The sequence below is a fragment of the Anolis carolinensis genome, chromosome 3 (genome assembly GCF_035594765.1).
Source record: "Anolis carolinensis isolate JA03-04 chromosome 3, rAnoCar3.1.pri, whole genome shotgun sequence".
NCBI classification, from domain to species: Eukaryota; Metazoa; Chordata; class Lepidosauria; order Squamata; family Dactyloidae; genus Anolis; species Anolis carolinensis.
In genome coordinates, this window is record NC_085843.1 from 278,227,916 (window position 1) to 278,251,537 (window position 23,622).

At 41.1% G+C, this 23,622-nt stretch overlaps 1 protein-coding gene across 2 annotated transcripts in view; it reads left to right on the plus strand.

Annotated features, from left to right (window-relative positions):
- Window positions 1–1,098: 1,098 nt before the first annotated feature.
- Window positions 1,099–23,622, plus strand: part of chrd (chordin) — a 71,343-nt gene continuing 48,819 nt past the window's right edge. The window contains exons 1-3 of one of the 2 annotated variants that reach the window (XM_062976825.1): window positions 1,099–1,766; window positions 7,640–7,743; window positions 12,199–12,325. In XM_062976825.1, the coding sequence (XP_062832895.1) occupies window positions 1,559–1,766; window positions 7,640–7,743; window positions 12,199–12,325 (439 nt within the window). In that variant the 5' untranslated portion in view covers window positions 1,099–1,558. The remainder of the gene's footprint in view (window positions 1,767–7,639; window positions 7,744–12,198; window positions 12,326–23,622) is intronic. The other variant, XM_062976824.1, reaches the window with a different exon arrangement.

Sequence of the window (23,622 nt, forward strand, 5' to 3'; positions counted from 1 at the left end):
CGGCATAGTGTAAGAACTGCAAACAGGCAGGGGAGGTGAGAGGGCAGAGAAATGCTTTCATGTTTTGCAAAGAGTGTTAAAAGGGGTGCGTTCGAGAAAAGCTGTTGTCAAAGCAACTTTCTCGCTACCGGAGAAGCAAGCTCCAGTTTTCCTGCTGTGCTTTGGATTATATTGCAGCCCTTGTATCCATGTTTCTTGGAATTTGTCATGCTCTCCTTGGATGTTGTTTATGGCTTGTAAGCTCTGGACTTATATCTCAAGACTATATTTGTAACTGACTTTTGGTGATTTACTTTTGCTTTTTGAAGAACTTTTTACCATCTATCTTTAATAAACTAAAAAGACTCAAACCTGCTGTGGAGTTTGTGTGCTAGAGCAAGGTGAATCAAGGCTGAGGTGCACTCTCTGTTCTTCATCTTCCAAAGCTGGATTATATTGCAGCCCATGTATCCATGTTCCTTGGAATTTGTCATGCTCTCTTTGGAAGTTGTTTATGGTTTGTAAGCTCTGGACTTGTATCTCAAGACTATATTTGTAATTGACTTTTGGTGTTTTACTTTTGCTTTTTGAAGAACTTTTTACCATCTATCTTTAATAAACTATAAAGACTCAAACCTGCTGTGGAGTTTGTGTGCTAGAGCAAGGTGAATCAAGGCTGAGGTGCACTCTCTGTTCTTCATCTTCCAAAGCTGGATTATATTGCAGCCCATGTATCCATGTTCCTTGGAATTTGTCATGCTCTCTTTGGAAGTTGTTTATGGTTTGTAAGCTCTGGACTTGTATCTCAAGACTATATTTGTAACTGACTTTTGGTGCTTTACTTTTGCTTTTTGAAGAACTTTTTACCATCTATCTTTAATAAACTATAAAGACTCAAACCTGCTGTGGAGTTTGTGTGCTAGAGCAAGGTGAATCAAGACGGAGGTGGGACAAGAGAGCAAGTCGCCTCTGCGCCGCAATCCCACGGGAGACTTCCGAAACGGGCGTGTGTCGGGCTGGGATTGGGATGCGAAAGGAGGAGAGCCAAAGGTCTCCAATTTTTGGAGGGACGACCATCCCGAAAAAGAAGTGCGGGGATGATGGGGGTTGTTGCCCCGAAGCGCCTCTCTCTCTCTCTTCCTCCCTCCCAGTTATTCAGGAGGCAGGAAAGGGGAGATGCAAGGGCGGAGCTTTCCTCCTGGTCCGCCTGGGTCCGCTCCTGGTCCGCTTGGGCTTGCTTGCTCGCTCCCTTGGCAAAGGCAAAGGCAAAGGCTGGGGACTGGAAGCTCAAGCGGAGGGGACCCGATCCACCTCTTTCTCCCTCCTTCCCTCCTTCCCTTCTTTCCTTCCTTCCTTCCTTTCCTGCCCCCCGCTGGGTCCGTCCTCTGCCGCCGCCTCCTCATCTCCTTCTTCTCCTTCTCCCCCCCCCCTGCCCCCCAAGATGCCCCCTCCGGCCCCCGTCACCTCCTCCTCTTCCTCCTGCTGCTATAAAACCCTCGTGGGCGCGGGGCTGGGGCAGAGGGAGCCGCGGTGACTGACCACTCCTCCCAGGACCGCTCCCGACGCCAGCGCCGCCGAGATGACCCTCCTGCTGCTCCTGATGCGGCTGCAGGGCACGGCCAGGGCGCACAGGGCACCTCCTCCTCCTCCTCCTCTTCCTCCTCTTCCTCTTCCTCTGCTGCTGCTGTTCTGCTTGCCCTGCCTGTCCTTCGCCAGAGCCCCCAAGACCCTCCTGCCCATCCAGCCCGAGTCGACGGACCCGCTGCTCAATGCCAGAGGCGCGCCAGGTAGGAAAAGGGACCTGCCCTAAGATGCGAGGGAAGGAGGGAGGGAGGGAAGAAGGGGCAAAAGAAGGAGCAGAATAGCTTCTCCCTTGCCTTCCTCTGAGGCTGAGAGAGTGTGACTTGCCCAAGAAGGAGAGTCGCACCAATTAGAGAAGAATTCAGATCCCCTCCTATGCCATGTTCACCCAGTCCCCACATTCCTAGTGCTACAGGACATGCAGAGAGAGAGTTTGAATATTCATCACACAAGAAGGACCAGAGTGGGTTTGCCTTTGTCTTCCTCTGAGGCTGAGAGAGTGTGACTGGCCCAAGAAGGAGGGGTCACGCCAATTAGAGAATTCAGATCCCTTGTCATATGATTTTCCTTGTGTAATACAACACAGAGAGCGATTGAATATTCTTCACAAAAGAAGAACTAGAGTGGGTTTGTCTTTGTCTTCCTCTGAGGTTGAGAGAGTGTGACTAGCCCAAGAAATAGGGGTCGTGCCAATTAGAGAAGAATTCAGATCCGTTCCTATACCGTTTTGACCCAGTCTCCAAATTCCTCGTCTAGCACAACAGAGAGAGAAAGAGACTGAATATTCTTCACAAAAACAGAATTATAATAAAGTTATAAAGTACAATAGAGTCTCACTTATCCAACGTTCTGGATTATCCAACGCATTTTTGTAGTCAATGTTTTCAATGCATTATGATATTTTGGTGCTAAATTCATAAATACAGTAATTACTACATAGCATTAATGTGTAATGAACTACTTTTTCTGTCAAATTTGTTGTATAACATGATGTTTTGGTGCTTAATTTGTAAAATCATAACCTATTTTGATGTTTAATAGGCTTTTTCTTAATCTCTCTTTATTATCCAACATATTTGCTTATCCAACGTTCTGCTGGCCGTTTATGTTGGATAAGTGAGACTCTACTGTATTATCAAAGAAGGACCAGAGTGGGTTGGCTTTTGTCTTCCTCTGAGGCTGAGAGAGTGTGACTGCTCCAAGAAGTATGGGTTACGCCAATTAGAGAAGAATTCAGATCCCTTCCTATACCATTTTACCCAGTCTCCAAATTCTTTGTGTAGTGCAACACACAGAGAGAGATTGAATATTCTTCACAAAAGAAGGATCAGATTGAGTTGACCTTTGTCTTCTTCTGAGGCTGAGAGACAACAATAATAAACTATTAATATCCCGCCACCATCTCCCAAAAGGGACTCAGGGCGGTTTACAGAACAGCACATAACAGTGCCCTAAAACCCATAAAAGACATCAACAAGACACACAGAGAGGGATTGAATATTCTTCACACAAGAAGAACTAGAGTGGGTTTGCCTTTGTCTTCCTCTGAGGCTGAGAGTGTGTGGCCCAAGAAATAGGGGTCACGCCAATTAGAGAAGAATTCAGATCCCTTCCTGTACCATTTTTATCCATTATCCCAATCCCTTACATAATAATAATAATAATAATAATAATAATAATAATAATAATAATAATAATAATAATATAATAATAATAATGATAACAAGAACAACAACTACTACTACTACTACTACTATTACTTTATTTATATCCCGCCACCATCTCCAAAAAGGACTTAGTGCGGCTTACAAAACAACACATAATAGTGTCATAAAAACACATAAAATACTTCAACAAGACACACACACAGAGGGATTGAATAGTCTTCACACAAGAAGGACCAGAGTGGTTTTCCCTTTGTCTTCCTCTGAGGCTGAGAGAGTGTGACTCTCCCAAGAAGTAGGGGCCGCGCCAATTAGAGAAGAATTCAGATCCCTTCCTACACCATTTTCACCCAGTCCCCAAATTGTGTGGTTGAAGGCTTTCATAGCTGGAATCACTGGGTTGCTCTGAGTTTTCCAGGCTGTATGGCTATGTTCCAGAAGCATTTTCTCCTGACAGTTTGCCTTGTGAGTTATGTTGAAAACTAAGCAAGTGGGGTTTATATATCTGTGGAATAATGTTCAGGGTGGGAGAAAGAACTCTTGTCTTTTAGAGGCAGATGTGAATGTTTCATTTGGCCAGCTTGTTTAGCATTGAATAGCCTTTCAGTTTCAAGGTCTGGCTGCTTCCTGCCTGGGGGAATCCTTTGTTGGGAGTATTAAAAAAACTCTAAAATCGGTATTTTAAAAACTCTAAAATCAGGGCAGTAAATAAAGGACACCACTGAGAAAACAGAAGAATTCCAGACATGAATCAATCAGGGCTAGCTAGCACCTCCCAACAAAGGATTCCACCAAGACACATTCTCTCAGACTCAGAGGAAGGCAAAGACAAAATCTTATGATAAAATCTTCATCATAAATTAAAAATGACGTGAAGACATCCAACTGCATCTGTCCACTGCCATCTCCAATGGGATGGTTCAACAACTGGCAGGCAGCTTACTCTTAACTTTGCTTAAGCATCTTTAAGACTCCTGGCAGTACCATATAGATAAAAAGTGAATTCAATGTCGTTTATTCCTAAGTAACATTGCAAACAGTTTCCATTCTTCCTGAGAGGGTTCAGCTCCTATCACTGTCCTAAGGTGATTTTTTTTATAATGCTCAGTCATTTAGTACATTTCTGATTGACAGAATTTACAAAGAAGTTTGGCTGTCCCATTTGCCAGATTATAGCTTAGCCCCCTTGCCTGTTTTGTGTGGATTTGAATCCCATTCTTGTCCCATGTTCTGAGGTCCATAGTTGTGGATTTGGCACCTCCATTTGAAACAACAACATATTTTCTTTCTTGCTTGCCTCTCCTCAAGGTACAACATAGTTAAAATACAGAGATAAAACATAACACATTTGAAACACATAATAAAAGGCAGAAATCATTCATACCAATAAAATGTAAGCATAGTTCCATAGGTTAACTGGGTACATCTGGCCCATTCTGAGTCAGTTTGGGAAGCAGGAAGATGAATGATGTTGAGCACTCAGGAAAGCCTCTTGACTGCTGTATGAATGGGACACATTTATGTTGCCTGCTTTGGTGCCAGACATGGACATGCAAAGTGGAGAAGGAGAAAGGAACTTACAGAGGGATGCCTGGTGTATATCAATGGAATTCACATGTGTGTTTGTGTATCTGTATGAGAAAGAGAAGAAAAGGAGAAAAGGGTGCCAGTGTAGTGTCATAGTCTGAGCATTGGACAAGGTTCAAATCCCTGCTTAGCGATGGAAATCCATTGCTTTAGAAGAAGGAAATAGCAAACTTCTTGCCAATAATGCTAGCTCAGAATTGACTTGAAGGCATATAACAACAGTGGCAGCATGTAACAGGGGAGAGGTTAAGGAAATTACAGCATGCATGGTCTGTGGACAGAATTCAAATATATACAATGGAGAGAAAAAGAGAAATGGAGAGAAAAATGGCAGCCTGCAGCAGGAGGGCGACAGATGACATCCAAGACAAATCATACACCAAAGGACATTTGTTGATAGCAAAGAGTCCTACCTGCCCAGTTTGCCACAGCTATTTCTTTGGTCTCTCGTCTATCTTTTAAAAGAAATATCTAGACCTTTGAAGTTGTGCAAGTTTGGGAAAGGTACTTTTATTTTGGTCTAGCTCCAAGACTTCCCAGCCAGCAGATCTGGGAGCTGTTGCCCCCCAAAAAATAGTGTTCCCAAACTCTGGACTACTATGGGACCCTTAACTGAAATGATGTCTTGCTGAGATGCATTAGGAGCATAGCCCTCTCCTTCACTTTCTTCCCATGCCATTTATAATTATTTCATTTTAGTTGCCTTCCCAAAGACACACAGTTGCATTTCAAAAGAGTTCTTTGCCACCTTAAAAACAAACATGTTTATAACAGTGTGAGCTTTCCTCGACAGCATTTGTGTATCTGGTCCATAGTACCAGAGGTTGATTTTTAAATGAATGTAAAGCAGTGAGAAAAGTAACATATGGACAACTACCACACAAGCAACATTTCAAGAAGCATGTAGAGCTTAGGTTAACTTTGGAAACTGGTGAATAAATGATGGAATGCATGCTTCTTTGAGCACCTGATGATCCTTTCTTTACAGCCAAATAATGGCTTCTAATGGATCAGTAGTTAGGGGGAAAGACTCTGGGAATATAGAGGTATTTAATCATATTTTTAAAATCATATTCTAATGATGAATTTAGAAGTGAAAGGTTGGGAAGGATATGAAAACTGAGCAACCCATTCTCTTTATTTGATTCTCTTGTTCTGTTCATTTCACACTCCTTCTTTTCTTTCCTTGCGCTTTTAGATGAAGGCAGAAACCTGCCTCATCCTTCTTCTGTCTATGCTTTGTTGGCCCTGGAAATAACCATAAATATAGGAGCCTGCTGACATGACATGGGGACCTGGATCCCATTGAGCTTTCTAACAAGCATAGATTCATTTATTCAATGTTATGTTACCATTATTCTTAAAAAAAACATGAAGTGCTGGGGTATGGCTACCATCCTGGGTACCTTTAACTGTTTTGTATACTTTAACTCTAGTTAAAAAAAATAGAATCTTAGATTGGAGACCGCAAGGGCTATCTAGTCCAGCCCTTGCCATGTAAGAATACATAATTAGCATACTAGTGATGCACATCCAACTTGGTTTTTAAAATTCCAGAGAAAGATAATCTACCACTCTCAAAAGCAGTCTATTCCACTCTTAAACAGCTCTTACTTTAAACTATTCCTGATGTGTTATTCTTGGCATTTAAATCCACTCTCTGGAAAGTCTATTCCACTGTGGAGCAGTTCTTACAGTCAATAAGTTCTTCATGTTTAGCTAGACTCTTTTCTTGTAATTTGAACAAGACTATAATATTATATATTATAATATATAATATTATAATGTAATAGTATTATAATACTATAATATTATAATATATTATATATAATATTATAATATATAATATTATAATATATTATAATGTAATGCAATATAATAGTAATAATAATAATACACTATTATAAGGGTATATTTATATTACATGTAATATTACTAATAATATTATGATATAGTGTTATAGTACAATATAGTAATATATAATGCTTATACTGTACTATACGAATAATATAATATATTGTATGTACATATGACTTGTAAGCTGCCCTGAATCCCCTTCGGGGTGAGAAGAGCAGGATATAAATGTTGCTAATAAATAAATAAATAAATACTTATTTCTGAACAAAGATGTGGGAGATCCCTCTGCGCAATCTGTCCCTTATGAGAAAATCAATTTTACTTCTTGATGCATTTAATCATTAGGGGGAATGCACTCTGCACTTGACCAAAGACACTCTTGTTATAGCTGTTGCTTCACAATAGGTTTTATATGGTGAAGGGGATGCAGGCGGATGAGGTGGTCAAGCCATAGGGTCCACCTTATCCACATCATGCCACAAGGTTGTAGAGGACTGGGGATGGTACTAAGCCAAACTCTAGTAAGAAATTGTAAATGCTGCATGAAGATGATTGACTAGTTAAACCCAAGGATTTTTAAATTGCAAGTTTAATGATCAGGTAGCTGGCAGCTGTGAAGATCCTGGAGAGCTGCTGCTGATCAGTGCTGTCTGACTTAACATAAGACAGCTTCCTGTGTATCATCACAAAATTATATGATGCTAGAAGATTGTCAAGGTTGCAATGTAGAAGGTCCTGTGTTTAGTATATAGCATCTATATCAGGCACGGGCAAACTTCAGCCCTCCAGGTGTTTTGGACTTCAACTCCCACAATTGTGGGAGTTGAAGTCCAAAACACCTGGAGGGATGAAGTTTGCCCATACCTGATCTCCGTTGAAAAGGATATCAGGAAGGAGAATGGGGAAAGATCTATGCCAGATGGGCTTGTTGTGGTGGACAGTTTACAGGAGTGTTCATTTTGCCCTTTCAGGCTGCTCTTTTGGAGGCAGGCTCTACGCCTTGGAGGACACCTGGCACCCTGATTTGGGGGAGCCCTTTGGCATCATGCACTGTGTGGTGTGTTCCTGCGAACCAGTAAGTATCACGTTAAGTATCCCTGATCTTCCTCCACCTCTTTTTCTTCCCTCTTCTCATTTTCTAAGTGCTGGAAGGAGCTTGATATGGAACAGTAGACTAGTATCTTTAATCTTCTGGGTTGGTTCTCTGATGTGGTGAATTGGCTCTGAATTTTAGGCCTGACCTACACTGCCATATGATGCAATTTGAAACTGCATTATGGTCAGTGTATACTCATATAATGAAGTTTAACTGCATTGAACTGCATTATATGAGTCCTAAATGAGCAAATTGTATTATATGGCAGTGTAGGTGGAACCTTAGCCTGAACTATACAGAAGTTGGCCAAATGCTGAACCTTATCCCCAAAATAGGTTTGACATTTTACATAGCCCCTTTTAAGTTCACACTAAAACCCAAAACGGACTCATACATCCAATGACATAGGAGTAACTGGTCATCGCTAGTATCAAAGTTTTGGAGATTCTTTTTGTGTCCAATTTAAATTCACATCTTTCATGTATTCCATGAAGCCAAAGAATTGTAAGCCTGAGGGCAAATTAACTTTTTGTAAACTGCTCTGAGAGCCTTTGTGGCTGAAGAGCAGAGTATACATATTCTAAACAAACAAACAAACAAAGAATGCCCCCTGCAAGGACATGGAAAATTTACTTTTGGGGTTTTCATGTAACTAGGGCATTGGGGCAGTTCCTGTCCAAAAAATTAACTAGACGTCAAGCACGATCCCTTCTACAATAGAAGTGAACCACACAGACTAAACAATTAATCTTTTAGTTGCAAAAATGACCTCTCTTCTTTCCCATGCCAAACAGGGCCCAAATATACATTTACCCTCCAAATAATGGTTCATAAGTGTGTCCAATATGCACAACCACACATGCGGATCCTGATTCTAATGGTGGGCTGCAGGATGTGTACTGTTTTCCTCTCTCCAGCCCCTTAATTGCAAGTTTGGCAGGTCCTCCTTCCTGATGTTTAGATCTATGCTTAAAGGAATTAAGCTCGGACTTGAAGGAGCAAGAGGAGGTGAAACCGGAGTTAACAGGGTACAGGTCAGGGAGGGAAATAAACATCTTGTTTCAAATGGAACATGAAGAACTGTCTGAAAACTTTGGCAGAGGACAGAACTCTGCTGGGCAAAAGTGGGATGCCATGGTTTTCTGTAGATAAGGATGACAGGGGTGAGGAACAAGCCATCCTGTGACATTTTGTCTGGGCCGCATAACCCATTAGTTCCAGCCAGCATGGACAATGCCAACAATAATGGGAAATGCAGCCCAGTAGAGAGATTATGAGATATATGTAACCTTAAAGTGGCAACAAAGTCATCAGAACAATCCAAGATGTTCTGTGCTTTGATTCAGTCACTAATAAAACTGTAGACTGGAGCCAGGAAGTCGGAAGATGGCTAGGGCAGTTAAGAAAGAACTGGATGAGACCCTCAAGTGCAAAAGTGCCTCATCAAATGCCAACATCAGACTCACCCATGCTGTAGGATGTCTGATTTCTGTTCAGTGTCTGATTTAACACCAAACAGTAAAAGCTGCTCATAGAACAAATGAATATACCTAAAAGCAATTCTCATTAGAAGTCAAGGGGATTAAGTTGAGGCTATCATACTTCAGACATTCATGAGATGATGGGACTTACAGGGTGATGTAGATGATGGGACTTACAGGAGAAGATAGTAATACTCTGCAAAGTGGAAGACAGCAGGGAAAAAGGAAGACAGCATTATAGATGGGTTGACTCAGTCAAAGAAGCCATGACTTTAAATTTTCCAAACACTGCCTAAAGGCATCAAATCTCATCTTTTTGGAAACGAAGCAGTGTTGGGCTTGATTACTACTTGGATGAGAGACCATAAATGAATCCCAGGTGCCATGGGTCCTATTTCAGATAAAGTTGCTGACAAAATTGTCTCTGAATATTCCTTGCTTAAGCAGACCCCGGTGGCGAAGTGTGTAAAAGCACTGTAAAAGCACCAAAAGGTCAGCAGTTCAAATTCAGGGAGCGGTATGAGCTTCCGCTGTTAGCCCCAGCTTCTGCCAACCTAGCAGTTTGAAAACTTGCAAATGTGAGTAGATCAATAAGTACCTCTCCAACGGGAAGATAACAGCGCTCCATGCAGTCATGCCAGCCACATGGCCTTGGAGGTGTCTATGGACAACGCCGGCTTTTCGGCTTAGAAATGGAGATGAGCACCAACCCCCAGAGTCAGACATGACTGGACTTAATGTCAGGGGAAACCTTTACCTTTAAGCAAACCCAATGAAGTTCATGGGGTCACCTTAAGTTGATAGATGCCATGAAGATAGAAGCATACATACTTCCATACAAATCTTTTTGGAAAGACAAACATTTGCCTCCCATTTTCCGTCTTTAAGGGGGAAGAGGAGAGTCTGTTTCAGCAATCAGAAATTTAAGAAAGTGCTGGAAATCTGACCATAGACCACCCACTCTCTTGCGCAGTTGCTCCCCAAGAGACGCTCAAAAGTCCATGTAGTGTGATGCATCCAAATGTGGTTTTGCACTGTCTCTTACTTTCCCACCCCATATAGAGCTTACACTTTTTTCCTTCAGTTTATGCCTTGTAGAAAGAAGCCTTATCCCCCTTCAGAAGCACAAAATTTTAGGGATGGCAGGTAGCTCTAGGACTGTCTAATATGTAACCTGCTAACATGTAGCTAATGTATCCCTGACAGGTGACCATCCAATCTTTTGTTTTAAAGGACAGTCTACTTTCTTTTGAGGTAGTGTTCTGCTGACATCGCCTGCCATCTCCTAATGTTTAGGTGGAATATCTTTTCCTTGCAATTTGAACCCAAACGTCCATACGTTAGTTTCAGAAGCAGAAAAAACCAGCATGCTTTGGCCAAGAAAATTCAAGACCTTCAAAAACTACAACTCCCATGATTTCATAACATTGAACCATGGCAGTTGAACCCTGGATTATAACAAAGAGTAGATTCACTACTCCAATGACATTGCAGCCACCATTCAAAATGATTTACTTTGTCTGAGTTATATTAGTTTCTCTGTACAGTATTTGGTTGCCTACAGGCTTGAATTCTCACTTAGAACAGAGCATAGAAATCATTGGGGGAAACCTAATGGTTCCCAACTAACTTCAGTCTCATTGAGTCCATACTATGAAAATGTCTGAACATGGATGCATCTGACCATGTTGATTTATAACGATCCTTGAGTGAGCTGTCTTTTCTGGTGTTAGAATAGTTTTAAATAGTACAGTGACTGAGAGACCTCAAATACATGTCTAATAAATCCTGCATTTGCCATTGCATTGGATTGCAGGAAATGTCTGTACTTTGGACTTCTTCACATGTTTTCCTGTCTGTAATATTTTAAAATGCTCTGGCACACACTTCTCTGCATGATACAGTCCCAACACAATTTCCTGCAGTAAATCTGCCATTGCTGTTTGTCTTGGTTACAAGAAGAAAGCACCACAATGTCTTTGCAGTAGATAAGGGCAAGACTTTGGTTCGAATCCATTTTTTTTAGAATATATGAGGGTTGAATGAAATGTAATGCCTCCACCTTCGTTACTTCGGTTTGGATGGGAACATTTTGAATAAATCAAACGCAGAAATAATCCTTAGTATGTGCTCTTTAACTACCACTATTCACTTTTCCACATAATCACCAGACAATTGGATACATTTCTGACAATGATGAACAAGTTTTCTGAAGCCATCACGGAGGAAGTCAACACTTCTGCAACCAGCGTCTCACAGTACCCATCATGCATTTACTCGCCCAATGATGCACAGTATTCACATCAACACAATCACCATAAACAGCTTGCATTCTCTGATTAATCTCCTTTGGGGTGATACCTTCTGCTGTCAAGAATTCAGTGACTGCACATTGCTTAAGTCACATTGACTGACTGTCTGTGCAGGGTTACATACTTCACACCTTAACAACACAACCGTTCAATGCTAAGGCTTTCCGCCAAATGGAACTGTAGAGGAGAGTCTACCGAACAAGCCAGTACCTGCCACATACAAGTACTGCCATCTGTTGAGGAGTTATGAAGGTGGAGGCATTACTTTTCATTCAACCCTTGTATATATTTTTAATGGAAATATCTTTGTATTCAGAACTGAAATAACTGCAAATCATTTTTTAAAAGAAAACTGAAAGCAAAATTGATAGTTTTATTCCAGGGCTTTGAGTATTTTGTGCATAGCCATCAAACCTCTGCTTAAGAACCTCCAGAGAAGCATACATACTAGCCATGCTTTGCTCTGATTTCTCACACAAGCACAGCATTGCTTCTTCCATAGTTCATAAAATCACACATTGCTTTAGAAGAGTAGTTAGCTGCAAAGACTTCATCGTGTGCAGACTTTTGAACAGCCCACAATATGACACTATGAGGTCTAATAACCCTTTCAAGTGTTCTTTCTTTCCTCCCTTCTGCAGCACAAGAACCGTCATGGGAAGCCGCTGGGCAAAGTCAGCTGCAAGAACATCAAGCGTGACTGTCCCACCCCGCCTTGCAGTGACGCCATCCTCTTGCAAGGACACTGTTGCAAAACCTGCCCCAAGGGTAAGGACCGGCGGAGCTGGGGATCCTGTGGTTGTCTAGGGCTGTGGTTTGAAAAATGTGAGCCAAGCCTTCCTAGAAAGATGTGATGGGGAAATGTTCAGCCTTTCATTTACATCATGAATTTATTTTCTCAGAGATGCTCAGTCTCTGCCTGCGGGAAATCCCTGCGTTTAGAAAGCTTGTGTGCCAGGAGGAAAGATTCTAGTGACTTCATCCCAAAGGAAGGGGAGAGTGGGGCAAATGGTCTTCTTTGCTTGGCATTTCATGGGGTTCTGTCTTTAAATAAGCCGGATTTGAGACACCACTTTCCCTGAGATTGTTCATTTCCCCTTAAGTCCCTTACATCAAGGAGATAGGGATATTTCTATTTTGAGATGCCACTTTCCATGGGATCATGCCCCATATATATATATATATATATATATATATATATATATATATATATATATATATATGTGTGTGTGTGTGTGTGTGTGTGTGTGTGTGTGTGTGTGTGTACACACACACACATAAAGGTAAAGGTTTTCCCCTGACGTCAAGTCCAGTCATGTCTGACTCTGGGGGTTGGTGCTCATCTCCATTTCTAAGCTGAAGAGCCGGCGCTGTCCATAGACACCTCCAAGGTCATGTGGCCGGCATGACTGCATGGAGCACCGTTACCTTCCCGCCAGAGCGGTACCTATTGATTTACTCACATTGGCATGTTTTCGAACTGCTAGGTTGGCAGGAGCTGGAGCTAACAGCAGCTGCTCACGCTGCTCCCAGGGCTTGAACGTGGGACCTTTCGGTCTGCAGCTCAGTGCTTTAACGCACTTTGCCACCGGGGCTCCACTATATATACATATACATATACATATACATATACATATACATATACATATATATATATATATACACACACACACACATACACAATATAATTTACAATAATATATAATAATTATAACATATTGTATATACATATAATATTCATAATATTATATTGTAATACGATATAATACTAATAATACAATAGAATATTAATTATATATTATATTTTACATGTAATATTACGAATAATATTACAATATATCAATACAGTACAATATAGCAATTTATTACGAGTATTGTACTATGCTAATAATATAATATTTTATGTGAATTCATTCATTTATTTATTTCTGTCATTTCTACCCCACCCTTCTCACCCGAGGGAACTCAGGGCGGCTTACAAAAATGGCAATTAATGCCAATACACAATAAAATAACAGTTAAAACATTTAAATACAGTAGAGTCTCACTTATCCAACATAAACGGGCCGGCAGAACGTTGGATAAGCGAATATGTTGGATAATAAGGAGGGATTAAGGAAAAACCTATTAAACATCAAATTAGGTTATGATCTTACAAATTAAGCACGAAAACATCATGTTATACAACAAATTTGACAGAAAAAGTAGTTCAATACGCAGTAATGCTATGTAGTAATTACTGTATTTACCAATTTAGCACCAAAATATCACGATGTATTGAAAACATTGACTACAAAATGCGTTGGATAATCCAGAACATTGGATAAGCGAGTGTTGGATAAGTGAGACTCTACTGTAGTATTATAATATACAATAAACAAAATTAAAACCGTGCAAAATGCTTGTGCCATTCATCCGCCAGACCTTGTACAAAAACCTTAATCCAGACCGTGTTGAAGCAACAAAAACTTTTTCTTTAAACACTTGCTCACATAGCCAGGTCTTCAGTTTCTTTCTGAAATTTAATTTGTAAGCCGCTCTGAGTTCCCTTTGGGGTGAGAAGGGCGGCATATAAATGTAGCAAATAAATAAATTAAGCCCTTACACTCAAGGAGACAGGCACATTTTGTAAAACAATTCTTTTCTGTGGGACCCACACAGTCTTTAAAACACTAATGGAAGCAAAAGTAGCAGTAGCAGATATCCCACGTGAATGCCCACACTGAAATGTCACAAAGTTATCAGACAAATCCACCACTTCCTATCACAAGGAAAGATACCAGTTTTTAAGCATTTCTATGCACTAGGAATGGAATGGAGTTGATTTCTGCCCTCTTTGAAATCCACCCATTTCTACACACTCTGGAGAAGAAGTCCCAGGAGCAACCATCAGAAATGTTCCTGCATCGTTTGATGGGCTCCATGGGAGTCCATCTCTGAAGTGTGTAGAAATGGGTAGAAATAGAGGAAGACTCCTCACATTAAGGCTGGGATTCGCCATGCATTGTGACAGATCCATGGGGTCCTAGCAGGGGGTGTGGAGAACCCATTCCCCACACCCCGCATACCCCAACTTACCACTGGCCCTATCCCATAGGAAGAAGCATTCGCCGCCCGGCTTCCCCCCATAGTTGCAAAGGCCACACCAACAACATACATATGCCACTTGCTCTCCTCTTTTGCAACAGAGCCTTGCCAGAAGTAGATGTATGCCGTGTAATGGGCTCTCCAAGGCAAAAGAGTAGAGCAAGCAACGTATGACAGGCAAATTAGCCCGTATGATGAGGTCATAAGTCTACTTTTCTACTTCATCTGCTTGTTCACACAGAATACCTTGGTAAGAGTTGCACTGTGTTGTGTAAACTGCCCATAGCATGGTAATGGACAGAAACACAGCAAGGCATCTATATTCAATTCCTCCATGGACAGATCGCTCAATTAGTGATCTGTCACCATGCCGCATTCTAACCTTCCTCATAAAATAAGAAAGCTGTTGAGGAAAATCAGGATTAAACTTGTGATAAATTAGCCAATACAGTTCCTATGTTTCTTAAGACTTGTGGATTTTGCATTACCATCAACCCTTCACATCTGTGGATTGTGGAGCCCTCGGTGGCCTAGGGGATAAAAACCTTGTGACTTGAAGGTTGGGTTGCTGACCTGAAGGCTGCCAGGTTCGAATCCCACCCGGGGAGAGCATGGATGAGCTCCCTCTATCAGCTCCAGCTCCATGCGGGGACATTTTATTTATTTATTTATTTACAGCATTTATATTCCGCCCTTCTCACCCCGAAGGGGACTCAGTGCGGATCATATTACACATATAGGCAAACATTCAATGCCTTTTAACATAGAACAAAGACAAACAAACATAGGCTCCGAGTGGGCCTCGAACTCATGACCTCCTGGTCAGAGTGATTCATTCATTCAGTGATCCTACCAGTTGTGTAAGCCGCCCTGAGTCCCCTTGGGGAGAAGGGCGGGGTAGAAATATTGGAAATAAATAAATAAATTGCAGTGATTCATTGCAGCTGCTCTCCAGCCTGCGCCACAGCCCGACATGAGAGAAGCCTCCCACAAGGATGGTAAAACATCAAAACATCCAGGCATCCCCTGGGCAACGTCCTTGCAGACGGCCAATTCTCTCACTCCAGAAGCAACTCGGGTTGCTCCTGACACGAAAAAAATCTGTGGATTTACCTTTTTGCCTATTCTTCCACTGACCTCAAAACAGCACACTTGGTTCTCACCCTCCCCAGTTTATCCTTGCAACAACCCTATGAAATAGACATAACTGAATATGAACCATTGGTATACAATTGATTGGGTTTGTTGTTCTGCACAGACTAGACCCTCGATTTCCAATGTCCTTGTCCAAACACCCTTACCACCAAACCACACACACACACAATTGCATTATTTCGTTAGTTATACCTTGGGACATTTTCTGGGGAGGACAAAAAAACTTGTGAAATGTTCCCCGTGTCCTCTGGGCACCATTTAGAGCAAAATGATATATCTTTGACCCCTAAGAGCATAGTAATGGTGCCAGGGAACTTCTCCAATCCCATAGATTTGACTTTCCACAGCGTCCCTTCTGCCAGATTTGTATACAAAACGCATCTTTTTCCAGCATTTGTTGGCCGCTTTGTGTGGGTCCTGCCTCTATGCCTGCTGCAGCTATTTCCATTTGAGGTTTACTGGGCTCAGAAGATGCAGTGTGCCTCATGGCTTTCAGATGGGAAGCACAAGGATGGGATATCTGAGGATGCAGCCATGTGGTGCTGCCTTGTTTATTTGACATGTTGATTTTATGCATTGGAGAGTGTCAGCTTCCCCTGTATAGTCTATTTCTCCATTTGTTTGGGTCACTTGCAATGAAGGGAGTTTGTCTGGGATCACGCCACCCAGCTGGAATATGCCTGCCCTTGTTTGAATAGCTATGCTTACATGGGAGATGGCTGCAAATCCCAGGTTTCACCAGAGGCTCAGTGATATACAAGTTGAGCATCCCTTATTTCTTGTTTAGACTTGGGCTTAATCTCCAAAATATCTCATTACGTACATATATGAAGATACAAGTACAGTAGAGTCTCACTTATCCAAGCCTCGCTTATCCAAGCTTCTGGATAATCCAAGCCATTTTTGTAGTCAATGTTTTCAATATATCGTGATATTTTGGTGCTAAATTCGTAAATACAGTAATTACAACATAACATTTCTACATATTGAACTACTTTTTATGTCAAATTTGTTGTATAACATGATGTTTTGGTGCTTAATTTGTAAAATCATAACCTAATTTGATATTTAATAGGCTTTTCCTTAATCCCTCCTTATTATCCAAGATATTCGCTTATCCAAGCTTCTGCTGGCCCGTTTAGCTTGGATAAGTGGACTCTACTGTATTCCAAAATCTAAAAAATCCAAAACACATCTGGTTCCAAGTATTTTGGATAAGGGATGCTCAACATGTATGAATGCGATGGATGATTTGGATGTGAGAAGATCTGACCATTGATGGCTTCCAATGCCAATGGAATGGAATGAATCGCCATTGGCTTTTAGTCTGAACTTTAAAGGAACTATGTAAGGCTCTGAAATGACCGTATTTGGAGACAATGCTCAGTATCTTGGATAGCTTCTTTAAAAAGTGGAGTATGTCAGCCGCCCAAAAGCCTGTGGTTTGAGCCTTGGACTTTTAAGTGTTGTTATAGAAGATGTATATTATCAGAAGTGTATAAATGAAACCATGTATACCAATTCCACAGACCACTGTACTTCCCATAAGGAGGCAGTTTTCCATCACTTTCTAAAGATAGTTTGTTCCACTTGCGTTTGATTTTGAGATCCATCCAGGGGCAAATATGTTGTCTGGACACCGATATCCTGCCCAAATATGTGGTTTGAATGTCTACGATGCAGTCGTAGTTCATCATTCTTTTCCCTCTAGTAATCCCCACTCCTATTTTCAGTTTGGTCACTCACTTTTGTGCAAATATAGAATTTCAAGATTTCATAGATAACAACTTGAGCATGTGTGGCCAAGCAACATGTGGTCAAGTTGGCAAAAGTTATTGATGGGGAAAAACAAACAAGATAGGAGAATGTTCAGCTGTTTGCTTTTGCCTGCATCTACTGGTAAGGACAAGATTTTTCTCTTTTCCCTTCAGCTTAGCTGAGTGCAAACTGCTTTTGCACTTTGCATTCAGTTCATAGCAATAAGAAGAAAGGGAGAGAGTGGGAGGAAGAAAAAAACTGAGTCATTTTATTGATCAGAACTGTCACTTCCAAATCAGAACAAAGCCGGCTTCCCATTGGTATAGGTAATCTCATATTCTGGGAAGTTTAGTAAAAAAAATCACTTCTCAACACTACAGTTGAAACCCAGTTACTTGATTCAGTAGATCTAGTCATGCTGGTTTTAAAAGCAGAATAGCATGGAAAGGGATGACTTTTTTTTGTTACATCAGTGGGATATAAATCAAAACATATCCAGATGGATGTTTAACTTTTCTGCTCAAAGGAATGGCTGGGCCATCAAAGTTGGCATGAAAGATCTGGAAATGGGCTTGGAAAATCTGTTCCTTGTGTTGGCTAGTACAATGGATCACGAGCCAGAAATCCTGGCTCGTATTGAGAGCCAGCTCACTGTTTCTTTTCAGCCACCATAGACTAAGTTAGGCAGCAAAGATTTGCAAACTAGCATCGCATAATACTTTGCTCAGGAATTTGGGATTCACTCATAGTTTGCCTAAGTGACCGAGTGGTCATTCCATAAGCAGCCAAGGGCCAGGCACGACCCTTGGCTTCCCGCGGTGATGGCGTTGTCCTGTTGTTGTTTCGTTCCTAAGTGATTCCACACAAACACAATACACGTTGTCCCAATAAGAATGACATAATAACAGCTTTTGGTAGTGAACCTTTCCCGAGTAGCAAGCAGACAAGTTCCCTGCCAAAAAAAAGTTTCCAGCTGGGCTGGCTGATGCGCAAAGGTGGAACGCTTGGAGGCCGGCCAAGGGCTGTCCACTAATTTCAATGGGACTACTCTGGCTCCCATCAAGGAATGTTTAGATTAGCTGTTGTGTCGATCAGGTTGGACACGGAAGAAGGCAGCGGAGGACTTGATCTTGAAAGACCCATCTGTGCTTTGGGAAACTGGGACCCACCTGCCTCCTTGTGGGTCAGGGGCCATTGCTGGGTGAACAGCCACATGGCCCTCCATCAGTCCTTGAAACAATGCAGCGAAAGGAGAAAAGAGAGTATTAGGTTTCAGATCAGCTGGAACAAGAAGAGAGACAAAGTCTGAAACCACACACGCTTCCATTTGTGCATCCTCACACAACGGTATATTTTATATCACAGTCTTGCATGAATTTTCCTCGTTCTTTGTCATGCATGAATAATATACCTGCATCACTTCCACATGTGTAGCTGCCACCATTTCTGTAACAAACCATAAGTCTGATTTACATACATGTGTCATCACTGTTGGATACGATTTGACATTTATGTCACAATTTGGAGAAGTTAGTTTATTTAGCACAAGTCACAGAATTCCCTGCTTGAACAGGTTGAGTATTTCTTATCTGAAGTGTTTGGAGTCAGAAGTATCCTGGATTGTAGACTTTGGCATGCATATCTGTATTTGCATACATGTACCTAACACACTATCCCTGGTGGCAAAGTGTGTTAAAGCACTGAGCTGCTGAACTTGCAGACCGAAAGGTGCCAGGTTCAAATCCCGGGAGCGGAATGAGCACCCGCTGTTAGCCCCAGCTCCTGCCAACCTAGCAGTTCGAAAACATGCAAATGTGAGTAGATCAATAGGTACCACTCTGGCGGGAAGGTAACGGTGCTCCATGCAGTCATGCCGGCCACATGACCTTGGAGGTGTCTATGGACAATGCCGGCTCTTCGGCTTAGAGATGGAGATGAGCACCAACCCCCAGAGTCGGTCACAACTGGACTTAACGTCAGGGGAAACCTTTATCTTTACCTTACCTAAAGGGATGCAGGTTTTAACACAAAATTTATGAATGTTTCATATACACCTTATACATACAGCCCAAAGGTCATTTCAGACTATATTTTAAATACTTTTGTGCATAAAACAAAGTTTGTACACAGTGAACCTTCAGAACACAAAGCTGTCGCTATCTCAGCCAGCCATATGCACAGTTCTGGATTCTGGAGTATTTTGGAATTCCAGTTAAGGGATGATCAACTTGTGCTGACAACTTCCAGTGCTTAAATACCCCTAAAGGTACTGGATGCTGTATGATCTTGGAAGCTGAGCTGGGCCAAATCTGGTTCGTACTTGGAGGGGAGACCATTAGGGAATACGCAGGCCAATTACTTTTTAAAAGAGCATTATTTCAAGTTTTATACCAAAGGTGTTGTTTTCAGCAACAACAGCAAGCAACAAGAAATTAATCAGCAAATGAAACATCAAATTACTTTTTTAACACTGCAATTTCATTTGTTATTAATGCTATTGTTTCTCAAATAGCAAACAGCTTTTTAAATGCTTTCATAAGTACAGAACAAAGTTCATTAAAAATAATTTCTCAAGCTTTCAAACAGGCTCATTCTGGGTTTGGACAAGGGAAGGAAAAAGTAAATCCATGATGTGGAACAACAGTGGGATTGGGAAGCAAAACAGACCTTGTGGCTTGATGCTACATTCCTTTTAAAAAATACATAGCAAACTTGCTACAAGTTGGCCCAAAATGTCTATTTTCACATGGCGTTCATGTTGCCTATTTGCATGCAAGGGGTTTCCAATGAAAGCAAGGCTTTGTCCCTCAGTGGTTCCTTGCACAAGCAGTTGTTGGTGGCCTGCGGCAGGACTTACCAAACAGTTTACGAAATCCCCATCCAAATATATGTTTGGAAATCGTAAATAAGACAGCACATTTTTTTTAAGACAGCACATTTGGACAACATTAATAATCATATGTGGGCCATAACTTTTCACATTTCTGTCACGTCGAACTCCCAAACTAGCGCCACTGATCTGAGACGTAGCATAACAATCCACATTGAGCAGCCAAATGGGAAGGTTGCGTTTCCACGTGTTTTTGCCAGAGACAGTTTAGAAATCCAGCTTCAACCTTAGGACATAGGATTCTATGGCACTGAGCCATGGCAGTTAAAGTGGAGTCAAACTGATTCATCCTTCAGTGTCAACTAGAGGGACTTCATCAGATCCAGTCCTTTCCCCATTGCTGCACACTTTGAATCCATTTTGAGGATGAAGTGCCATGGAGCCCACCACATAATGGTTCTTGACTCCAGGGTGTCATCTATAGTGCTGCATCCTCGAAATGTGGTTGAAGTGTGTAGAAATGGGGGAGAAGAGGAGACAGGGAAAAGTAATCTTTTGAGCACCTGAAGCTATTGAAAATGGGAGAAAGTGCACAAAAACATGTTTGCGTTCCTAAGGGCAGTCTTCTGGTGAGTTCTGATTTTTGTCCCAAGAACCTCTGTTTTGAGCTTTTTTATTTTTTAAGGGTCTTGTCACTGACAGAAATGGCACCATAGAAATATATCATTACTGTGATCGCTCTATTTCCTTCCTCTGCGGTATGCTGTGCTTTCACAATACCGCTATTTTAAACTTGTAATTTTTAATAATAATAATCATAATAATAATAATAATAATAACAACTTTATTATTATACCCCGCCCCATCTCCCCGAAGGGACTCAGGGTGGCTTACATGGGGCCTTGCCCGATACAACAGTATAATAACAATAACAGGACAATAACACAATTATACCAACAATAAAAACATCAGCATCAATAAAATCGTCATTAAAATCAACATGCAGCATAAAATGTTAAAAACAGGAGACTAATTCATTTTTGTATGCAAACCTCTTGGTGTCATTTCAAAGTTCAGCAATCACTACTCACAATCTTATATTTCTTTCCTGCATTAGTCATAGAACTTACGAGTGCTCTTTTTGTTTAGGCGCTTTAAACTATTGAAAATACAAAAAATGTATTTTCATGTATTAGAAATGTAATGTATAATAATAATAATAAATTTTGTATTCCACTCTATCTTTGCGAGGGGAATCAGAGCGGATTACAGAACACATATATGGCAAACATTCAATTTCGTTATACAGTTAACAACAAATTTAGACAGTACATAGACAGAGGCAAGGCTTCCCTCTTTTTCATTTCTGGCATCTGGAGGCTATGGTTGACTTGGCCATGGGGAGGTGCTGTTGTTCCATTTTTCCATGTTGAGGAGCATGTTGTCCATGGACGCCTTCCTGATCGAATTGCCAGCATGTTTTTCTGCCTTTTACCTCCCTGCCAAGGTGGTACCTATTTATCTACTCACATTACTGTTTTCAGACTGCTAGGTAAGCGGAAGCTAGGGCTGATGGTGGGAGCTCACCCCGACCCACGACTTGAGCTGCCAACCTTCCCATCAGCAAGGTTTTCTGTAGCTGGCAGTTTAATATTAATAATTACAGTATCTCCTTGCTTGACTGGTAAAAATCTTCTCTTTATTGTAATTTATTAGAAGGATATGATTTTTCCTCTTTGGTCTTTCAATTTCAACTCTGAAGAGGAGGTAAAGAATTTCTGTGGCCATGATCACTAAAAATAAGTTTTCCATTACTGGATATACGAGGTAAAGGCTGGGGAACATATCCGTATGATTGGAAGCCTTGAAATGTGACAATCCATTTTGAGATGGAATGCTACAATTTCAGACAATTCGCCCCGCTTCCCACAACTCATGTGATGAGGTCCTAGGACTCCTCCAGATTGATCTAACAAAATGTGAATTTTTGGGTCATAATTCTTTAGGTTTTGCCAGGTTTTACTGGTTTCCTCCTCCTCCACTTGTGTTCCTTTGGTAGCCTTTTGGTTATACAGTCGTCCATGTGAAAACTGGTGATGGCTGCTCTTTTTTGATGATTGTCTAGAAAGAGAGATTTTTAGCAGGTGTTTTCCATTAGGTTATGAACAACACCTGCTGAAATCCCATCTTCTCCATTTACATTGAAGGGATTGATTGCATTTCTGTTTTCTATTCTGATAGCTTTATTTGGTTAATTTTTTGGATATCATTTTCAAGGTTTTTTATAAACTGGGGCATAGTAAAAGCTAGTGTAATACGTTGGACAGAATTCTAGGAGACCAAATTCAAATACCCATTCTTCTGTGGAAACCCAGTAGGTTACTGTGTCCAAGTCACACTATCTTGGCCTCAGAGGAATGCAATGGTAAATTCCTTCTGAACATATCTTGCCAGGAAAACCCCATTATAGGGTCACCTTAAGACAGAAATTACTTGAAGGAACATAACAACACATGATTTGTTGAGTTGTTCCAACAATGGAGAATGAGAGTATTCCTCCTCCACCCAATAAGAATTCTGTCCTTCAAACTGAACTTTTCCTTCAGTCCCCTAATACTGAAAACATTGAAAAGAGCAAGACATTTACATCATTCACATCTAAAACTATTTTATTAGCTATGATCACACTCTCTTGATATCTTTTCCCTTTTGTGTTTGGTACCAAATCTATGTCTCTAAACACTCCAGTGACATTTTAGGTTACTGCAATGCTAGAAATTTTGGGTCCAAAAAGCAGGTGGGGAAAAGTCATTTTTCATCCATTTCTGTTGATGTGGCAGCACTTCATTTCCCCTCTTGTGGTAGCTACATACCTATGGCCCTGTGTTTTAAAAGACATATTTTCTCAGTTTTAAATTTTAAAAAAATATTTTAGAGTTTTAGGTTTGAGGAGTCAACGTATCATGTTCACTGGTGCTCTGTAGTGTCATAAATCTTTTTCAATTTTTAATAAATAAATAAAGGGGAACATGTTGTTCTGATATATCTTGGAACAAATAAGAAACCCACTTGTGGCAGAAATAAAATGTAGCAGCTGGTGCCCATAGTTGTCAGGAGAGAAACTGGGACAACAGAAACATCATTTGGATCATCTAAAAAGCCCTAGAACCAGAGCAACACATATTGCAGTCTCCTGACACATGTCACCAATCTGGAGGAAATCCTTTGTCCTCAG